Source organism: Adelges cooleyi, unplaced genomic scaffold, assembly GCF_023614345.1.
Source record: "Adelges cooleyi isolate 19-005CV unplaced genomic scaffold, UGA_ACOO_1.1 ACOO_flye_CR_arks_rails_tigmint_CR_PRNA_376, whole genome shotgun sequence".
NCBI classification, from domain to species: Eukaryota; Metazoa; Arthropoda; class Insecta; order Hemiptera; family Adelgidae; genus Adelges; species Adelges cooleyi.
In genome coordinates, this window is record NW_026096053.1 from 5,471,165 (window position 1) to 5,481,290 (window position 10,126).

The 10,126-nt window shown below is 30.1% G+C and overlaps 1 protein-coding gene across 2 annotated transcripts; it reads right to left on the reverse strand.

The window, feature by feature from the left end:
* Window positions 1–4,604: 4,604 nt before the first annotated feature.
* On the reverse strand, window positions 4,605–8,155 carry LOC126840895 (uncharacterized). Of its 2 annotated transcripts, XR_007686107.1 has the most exons (4): window positions 7,501–8,155; window positions 6,279–6,476; window positions 5,889–6,132; window positions 4,605–5,826 (listed from the first exon to the last, which is right to left on the reverse strand). XR_007686107.1 is itself a non-coding variant. In XM_050576886.1 (3 exons), exons 1-3 carry the CDS (start codon window positions 7,583–7,585, stop codon window positions 6,047–6,049), a joined length of 369 nt encoding a protein of 122 aa, XP_050432843.1. In that variant the 5' UTR covers window positions 7,586–8,155; the 3' UTR covers window positions 5,833–6,046. The 2 variants fall into 2 exon arrangements, 1 of the variants encoding a protein (XP_050432843.1); XM_050576886.1 differs by lacking the exon at window positions 4,605–5,826 and having other exon boundaries at window positions 5,833–6,132.
* Window positions 8,156–10,126: the final 1,971 nt, after the last annotated feature.

The window sequence follows — 10,126 nt, forward strand, 5'->3', positions numbered from 1 at the left end:
AGCATTTTCATGTCTCGTTGAAGTATCGAATAAATTTAGAGTAGTGGTGGAATTATAGATAATGATATAGTATATTAACAAGCGGTAACAAGTTAGTATATTAAAACGTCAAGTTTCTGGCTAAAATTGTAGTGTTTATTATCTGGCTTAAAGCAATTCATAGAGAAATTGGGCCCTTAAACTGTTTTGATTTTATTATTTAGTTCTAATTTGAACGTTGAACGTACAACATATCTCTTAGCTCCTATATCTTACCCCTATCACCCACCCCCTATCTCATACCCTATCACTTACCCCTATACCCTACCCCCTATCACCCACCTCCTATCTCCCACCGACATACTGATTCGTTATGCTTTTTTTCGGTTATGCACCACAGCTAATTCCCACCCCTAACCCCAACCCCATTCCCACCCACAGGAATACCGTCGTTACAACTATGTGGTCGTTATTGAGACTGATGAATACCAAATATGATTATAGATAATTTAATGTCCTAACCGAAATGTATACTAAACGAATACAACTAAAACATACTGTGCAACAATTTGTATTTTGCAACGATTTTCAGCTGCGTGTCCGTTGTCGGCGAATAGAAAAAAAAAGTTTTTTTTGCAACATTTCTGACATTAAGATTTACAAATATAATGCAAATTACAAAGGTGAAGCTAATGGAAATACATTTTTTGTTATGATTTCTTTTTTTAACTTTTCATTATGAATTTATTACAGGCATTGCAATAACACGCTAAAATCCGGTCAACTGGATGCAGGGAAACCTTGTTGGCACAGTCTATTTCCAAGTATTTGGACGCGTCGTTCTTCATTTGCAACAGTGCCAATTTGCAGGCCGGTTACGCGGGCCAAGACATCTAGAGCGTGATCGGAAAACTCTTGGGAGCGGCCAATTCCTGCGTAATAACGCATAACGCATACGGGAATCGCATTCCTGGACGAAATCGTGATTTGAACAGCTTTGGCCTGGACGTCAAGTCGGATAGCCGCAAAACGTCCATCCCCGGGATATTATCCTGTCTTGCCCGGGCTAAGACGTGCCTTCCACCGTCTTGATATAGTAATATTATTAATACGTAAATGTTATAGTTAAAAAATACAAGGTGATTTTATTTTAAAGTTATCCACTCAATATCTCGTCTTCTTCGCCTTCATCCCAACTATTTGAGATCGAGTATACTTGTCCTGAACCTCCACTCGACACGATATTCGACAACATTTTTAACGCATACATCAGCAGTCATCCTATAATTCGCCATTGCATCCAACCACCTAGATTTTGGCCTTCTCTTTCTCTCTTACCTCCTACGTTTGTTTTCATTAACATTCTTATTGTTTTTCCATTCCTCTCTCCTCGTGACATATATGCCCAAACCATCTTAGTCTCTTTTCCTTAATTTTGTCTGCTATCGAAGCCACGCCTATGCTACGTCTTATCTATTCGTTTTTTCTCCTATCTTTTCTAGTCCCGCGACTTATCCACCTAAGCAATCTCATCATTCGCTGTTCTTCTTTCCAGTCTACCACCCGACACTCCGAACCATTCAACGCGCTCTTGTAAAACTTGCCTTTAAGCATTTAAATTTATTTAATATTTGTATTCCTTTTTTAAGATAAACTTAGAAAAACCTGCAATTAAATGATCAAATTATGAACAAGTTTATGAAATTGATTCCAAAGCTATAACAAGAATATGTCCAAAACTTACAAAAAAATCATTTTCAAATAAACAACTTTACAAAAATGAAAGTCAAATTTTCTTCACAAATACCTTATAAAAATATAACAATAAATAAGAGTATTACTATTTACTTATATGAAATAGGCATAACCTAACAATATTTGTTTATAAAGATTTTTAGCAAATCAGTAGACCGATGGCCTACAGTCCTTAAAAAAAATACCCAGGGTTCGAAGAACGTGAAGAAACCATTGTACTCTTACAGTTAATATTAATAGCCGGCTTTTGATTGGGCATAGTAGGGGCAGGTATCTATCTTGCTAGTACAAAAGAAATGTGTTTAAAGGTTGAAAAATATTTGTTTATTTTTTCATATTGTTGTATATGCAAAAAGTGTACGTATCTATTGACCGATTCTAATCAGTAATCATTGTATAAGCTTAAAAAAAAAAAAATACAATTGTAATAAATCGTTGTAGGATATCCAGCAGCTATGGTATTTGCGTATAGTTAATTTGTTAAGTAACTAAGTAAATACTAAACATTGATTGTTTGAAATAAGTCGTTTGTAAATTATTTTAGTTTTTTAAAAAATCCAAAAATGTATGTATTAATTATTTAGTATAACGGAAATTATTATTTTTAAATATTTTACCACTTTTTATGTACGACCAAAGTGTAGTAAAGAAGTTTCAAAGTGCACTGGTTGGATTAAGTAAGCAAGTAGGGGTCACTGGTAGTAAGTCTATAAAAAAGAGATTACCTAGACCTAGAATGATATTATAATAATAGGACAAAAGTTTGAAAAACCGCCTTTGAACCTTAAAATCCAGAAAAACATAAATTATACATGTTTATTAATTTTTACAAATACGGGACCCTATAATTTTCCAAAAAAATATTCACACGAGTTTCAATTTTTTTTATTTTAGTAACAACCCTTTCTTCCAGAAGAGTAGAGCTTTTTTCAATTGTCACGGGTATAGTTTTTGCACTTAGGGACTGAGCATTGAACTGGTAGTACTTATATCAAGAGTGCATGTAGCTGTAAACTATATACATTTTCAACAACCTTTTTATCAAGGAAACCCAATAACCTTATACCTACACGTCTAAAACGACTTTACATTCTATCCAACGATTTGTAGGTGAATTTTTCTATTTGTGTTACGAGTTAGGCTTGGATAATTTTATGGATATCCCATGGTAAAAACAAAAAAAATTTAGGCACTAAAAAAAATTTGTACGGAACACATAACGCTGGCTTATAATTATTATAACATAGTCAAAAACACCAACTTCAAAATACATTAGGTACCTAATATTTTTTTTGTATGTTGGTATTATGTTACTGTAATTTGTTTCTTATTTAAATATACTGTAACTAATTAACTAATTTTAATACCATTGTAGTATAATTCTACATCTTCACATGTGTTGATATTTCGGACACTATGAAAAAGGAGTAGTGACGCTTCGTCCAACGAAGAGCCGAAAATGAAGTCGATGCCAAAATTTTTTCAACGTCCAAAAACATCACACAATTTTTTAAACTATACTAATTTATAACTATGACACAAAAATAAAAATTACAAAAAAATATATTTCAAAATCAAATAAATTTCATTTATTTTATTTACAGTTTTTTTGTTGTACAAATATATTAAAACTATTTTTTCTATCTAAAACAACTAGTTCGAAAACAAAAATTGACTTACAGCACAATAGTATTATTATTATTAATTGAGATAGTAAACTTTTGTTTCTAAAGAAATTTACCGTGTAGTTAAAGGTAAACACACGAAAATCTCTATAATTTAGTAGTTGAAATGTATGAAGATAATTTAAACACGAACGAATTGTCGTTTAATAAAAATGTTATAGTTTCGCCGTATTTGTAAACAGAAAGATAAATTTCCATTGGAATTAAATTTTAAGTTTGAACTCGGTAAGTGAAAAAAAAATTCCATGTTTTGTGTTTTTTCTATTATAGCAATTATTTTTTAATCATCAAAAAAACCATTTACACAATATTTTAGTATTTTTAGACAATTATTCTGTTTCAAAATACAGGTTTTTTTACACTTACAGTATCCAAATAGTATTTTTTAAATAATGCACTTAACACAACATACGTTTTACATATTATTTTGTTTACACCTGTAATTTTTATGAGCTACACACAGCCAATCGTTTGACTAGTTCGTAAGGAAAACAGTTAATTAAATAAAGCATCTAAGAGATAACGATTTTATATTGTCTTGAAATTATTTATTATAAGGATGGGGAGGGTGGAGAAGAAATTAGTTACAGTGTCTATTAAAAAACAAGCAACAGTGGTAAATTCAAGCAAAAAATATTTAAAATGTAAATATAGTTTAAAAATGTGAGACTATGAAAAACTATTGTATGATTCTAATAAAAAAACTTCTTTTTTTAATGCGTACAAATGTATTTTTTTAAACAAAAATAATGTTTATAAAAATTTAACAAGCTTAATTTATCATTGTTATGAACAAGTTTAAATTGTCAACTTATATGAATTGAATAAGTATTTTACTAAACAAAAAAAAAAAACACTTAAGCATAGAACACTGGACAAAATGTATCGTTAAATAAAAATAAATTACAAAACACACACAAAAAAAAAAAAATCATAGGAACAATGGGCTAATGAAACAATTATTTTTTTGTTAGTCTGTTTAAGTACAAAATAAAATAGCACGATTTGAACTTTTAGATATTTACATTTTGTTTAATGACTAAAGTGACCACAAATTAAAATCTGGGTACGTGTACGGGTATAAGCTGTTTGGTTTGCCTTGAGACCGTGTTTTACTATTACATTTATGAGACAAATTACCAGTCAAACGGTCCAAGAAGGACTGGACGGTTTATATAACATTCCTTGTTTTTTTTTTTTAAAACAACAATAAACTATAAATGTAACAGAATGTGATTTACATTGTTATTTTTAAAGGAATGTTAAAAGAAAATGTTATTTTATAGACTAAAATAAAATTTATTCTTGTATTTGTGTAATTTATAATAACTAGCAGTGACGTAGTCGTTAGGGTACACGCTGTGCTTACACTCAACGACTACTCTACTAATAACAGCAGCATACAAGTTTCATCAAAATTATTACGGTTACGTTTTTTTTTCCATACAAAAATATACTCTTACGATTAATAATTTTCACCCGTAAATGAAGCACTGGCGATCTTGGTTTTTGTAAAAATTTCTAAATTAATATTGGGATAACGGAAACATTACAAGTATATATAAATTATTTTGTTTTTTTTTTTTAACATGAATCTAATTTTATAGGATCCACTCAATTTAAACTTACGCTAAAAACAATTACTAAGGAACAACAAATAAAAGAGAAACAAATCATCAGGATAGCATACTACAATATAATAGTATTTGGTTTAACTTAAGAATCGTATTAAGTATTTTATCAAATAGATACCGATAATAGTAGGAATTTAGACCAATCCTGGTATGTACAAGTTATTGGTATTGAAAAACGACCGTTGGGTAAGAAATTGTAAAAATATCACAAAACCGACCATGTAATTATTACAGTGTACGTATTTTCTATTATCTATTTTGGTTTTTTTTTTTTTAAATAGATACATTTTATTTTATTGTCTATTTTCCTAATTTTTAATTTAGTTCTTTAAAAAGTTATTATAATTTTGTATAGTAATTTTATTTTATTAAAAAAAAAAAACTGTTGAAAACCAATAAGATTTTGCTAACTGTCTTGAAAAAAATTTAAGTAGTGCGATTTCTTTATTAAAATAATATTATAAAAGGCAATTTTATTTTCTTAAACATTTTTTAACAAAATACAAAAATTTTATGTTTCGTTTGGGATGGCAAAATGGCGTATTACATATAGTATTATGTAACAACATAAAATATGAAGTAGGTATTTAGGACTCACATGATTTAGTAATTAACTAATACTAATATTATTATTATTATTATTACCTACTATCTATGATTAAGGAATCAATTTTCCAAACTTAGATGTCATTTTTCAATAAATTATAAGAAGGGTTAGATGTTTTGAAAGAAAAATTATTGCAAACGCTAATTTGAAAACAGGAACAAATAACCTTTAAAATAAATAAAATAAATAAATAGGTGATAATAAAAATAAAGTACATAACAATTTTACTTTGGTCTGGCTGTTAAGAGACTAGGAATCAATTCTAAATAGCTAAATCTTTACTAAGCAAATTCAGAATTGGAAATAACCAACCCAATTTTCTTTTGGAACTTTTACGAATGGCGATAACACTTTTTTAGTGTTCACAATCATATAGAATTTTTTCTTCAACATGAAGCATTTTGTGATTTACATAAATCTGAATCTCCAGCAGTCGTTGTCTTTGGTTGACTACTGCTTGTACTAGCATCATCTGAAAAAAAAAATAGAATTTTATGTTATAACAACATTAATACAATATACTTTAGGGGGGTGAGAAGGTACTCCTTTTTTTATGGTTAAAATCGGTCATCGTTTTTTGTGTACAACGCATAGAAAAATAAATAAACATATTATTACCGTTTGTCGTCAGTGCTTGCAGACGATCAGGTAAATCGGCGGTGGTTGTAAGTTTATGTTCACCTAATATGTCTGGCAAAGCATTGCGCCTTCCCGTTCGTCCTGTAGTTAAAAAATCTGGACTGATATCCACATACTGGCTCTGAGCAGCATCTTTATCTGGATTAGTTGTCATTTCTGAAGCTACCATCTTCAACGCTGTATAGAAAGAAAAACAACTACAATAAAGTTATGTTCTTTTAATGCTGACTAAGAAGTACATATAAAAAATAATTTATAATTAAAAACTTTTTACACTACATTACAAATCTTCATGCCTTAATATTAACTTAATACAACACAATTTAAAAGGGAAACAGTAACTGTGTGAACAAATTTTGGAAACAACAATTTTTAAACTTGTATAGCCCATAAATCAATAAAAGGATAACTTCTAATATTGTTACTTAATGTTTTGAAAATATTTAGTCATTTAATAAGTTTGTCACTCTTTTCCATACAAATGCAGTCGACCAAATATCTTCCTTTTAGTGTGTGTCTATTGACTGTCCATTTACTCTATATCACGTTTCTGAATACCTTATTTTTTCAAAAACCAACAGTAGATTCAGACGAGTTAATTTTTTAATGATCAGTAATATAATAATGCACTACAGATAGAGTACAATTTGTATTACTACTAATACATTATACATTTTATTTTATTATACGGGAAATACTGTTAACATACTACTGTGATCTTGGTAATGAAAATTAATTATGGGTTATCGACTATTATGTACTAATTAGTACATAAAATAACAATATAGTAACCGTATGCGTCATGTTAAGTGTACCCAAATTAAATGTAGACTGAAGTAATACCATTATCACGCTAATAGCTAATAAACTGAAATAATATAATTGGAAAAATGAACACCAAGATAACATCAACGTGTTAACGATCAATCAATACATGAATATTAAGTAACGAAAATATGGTAAAAAATAATGGGAGAAGAAAATTTTATATTCTAATTATAAAACTATATAAAAGATATACTCGATAGTACAATTGACACTATATAGAAACTTTTTGGCTTTGTACCATCGCTTTAGGTAAAACGTTAAGAGAACGTAACACGAAAAGGTAAATTCTCGATGAAAACTGATTATTAAAGAAAGACACTGAAGATGTCTTTATAAAAGTTAAGAATAAATAATATGGAATAAATAAAATCACCTGTTTTGTTAAATATATTCTTACGATGCTTGCGAAGTATTTTGGATTTGTCGCACAGGCCCAGGTCGACCGGTTCGGACGTCATGACGATAAAGTGTAATAATAATATAATATTGTACGTATTAATACTAGAAATACGGCTAATGGATAACTTACGGCGTAACAATATTCATATTTATCGTTATTAACAAACTGACCGCACTGCTACGGCAGAACTTTGGCCGCCCATATCGCAAGACCAAAAACAACTGGTTGTTCTACAGCGGTGGTTCACGAGCAGTCATAATATTTTTATCTACACACCAAATCGCGTACACATATTGTGTTTGCCGGTCGTGTTCTCTATGGCAGTTGTTTTTTTTTTTTTATTCGTTATCTACATTCGAGCCAGGCGTACCGTTTTTGTTCAGTCGTTTTTAGTAGTTGTAGTAATAATAATAATAATAATAATAATAATAATAATAATAATAATAATAATAATATAATAGTAGGCGTCGAGGTTAAAAGCCCGTGTCGAACGAGATAATAAGAGCGTTTCGACCACGGTGGGACATAATATTATTATATTATTATTATCGACAGTAGTAGAGAAAAAAAACCATCAACAATAACAAACAAACTACAATGATCAATGAAAGCTTTGACGAAAAAAAAAAAAAAAAGTGTGAAACGCGTGCGACAATACAAACGGCAGCGGTTTTGTATGCCGTGTGTGTGTAGCAGCTGCGTATAACTCACCTAAAACTGAGATCTTAACGGCGACGCATCTTTTTGCGTGCGCTTGGCGCCTGCTCCGCACTTGTTTTGGGTATTTTTGAAAAACAAGTGTCAACAATTATTTTGGATTTTTTCCTTTTTTACCTCTGCGCGTAGATTTACACACCGTAGGCGACACGTCGACGACGGCGACAGCGACACCGATAATAATACAGTCGGTGTATTATATTATTTTGATTTATTATTTAAAACAATAGGTATGACGACGATGTTGTGGTTATCTTCGACCGACAAAAGTCATAAGTCAAAACACACAGACTCGAGCGCGCACACACCACACGCGACAGCAGCTGTTATTGAACACGCGCGGCTAATAATAATAAAACAAAAATAATATGATAATAATTATATGATTTTTTTATTCATTTATTTGTTTGAAAAAAAAAAAAATAGTTTTTCTTTTAAGCACGAGTCTTTGATAGCAGACTCACTGGCTTCAGCGGCCGCTGCTGTTGATAGCTGCTGCCAATGCTGGCTACTGCTGCGGCGGACGGCCGCTGTGTGATAAAGGAAGGGTCTATAGACTATACCCCATGGCCGACGGGCACTGATTAATTGTTCCACAACGTTTTTCTCCCAATGAACAATTGTTCCAAAAAAAATTTTCGACGAAAATATGAATATCCGAAACAATTAATTTCATCGACAAAATAATAATTACTTGTACCAACAACCATTAGTTTCATAAAATATTTTTTCCAAGGTATATATTTTTCTCTCAACTGTTTTACAGTACCGACTGGTGAATGACAATAGTGCTAATAAACATTTGATTTACTTTGGAAGCAAAACAAAAGTGTATTTGTAATTTGTTATAACAATATGAAGTGATTTGTTGTATATTAATTATTAAGGTAATTCTTTTCAGTTAGTTTTAAATCACACCAGGGCCGCTGATAACAACAAAAAATGATTTTATTAAATATTTAAACGCCCTTTTGGTGCAGACTATGCCTAGTGTCAAGTTAATTTAAATAATGTTGGAGAATTGAGCAATTAACTTGGGCAAACAAGAAGTATATATAAAAACTTAAACCCATATGTGAAAGTATTCCACGTTTTATGTGACAATCCAAAGACAACATTAGTACATTTTATTTGTTAATTGTTAAAGACAATTGCGGATACTATTAGAAAGCTGAGTAGTACCCAGAAAAGTCTAAATAGACTTTTAAACCGTATATATTTGATATATTATATTAATAGATACATGTACATAAAATATATGTATACTACACGTCATAATAAGGTCTTAACGAGACAACCAACAGACATATATGCAATTAATAAATTTAATAGATGTAAGATAAAATGTTGTAGTATGTGTTTATAAGATATTTAAGTTTTAGATCTAAAATCCAATTATGAGGCATTTAGACGATTATCTAGATTCTAGATCATATAAATAGCTTCTAATTATTGGCTCTAATCTAAATAATCTGTAATTTCAGAAATATTATCAATAACTTATAATATAAATATTGTGTCATCACAAAGGTTTAAATTTAGCTGGGACCATATTGTCAGTGCTCGGTATACATATTTACTATTAAATAAAAAAGAAGTTATCAACAATTATGCACGTACCTACATATGTAAAGAAATAAACATTACGAATCAATGTTGAATATACAGCCGTCATATTATTTACTATTAAAAAAAAAAAAATGTTGATTATGGATCATCCTTTATTTTACGTAAGTATTAATAAGAAAAAAATAGGTAAGATCACGAAAAATTTAACTGAGATGGTTGCTCGCGTTTTAAAAGAATGGAGGAGTCGTCAGGACGCACTCATCAAGACTACTGTCGTCTAAAGTAAATGGGGCTCGGCTGGCTATTTCCAAGA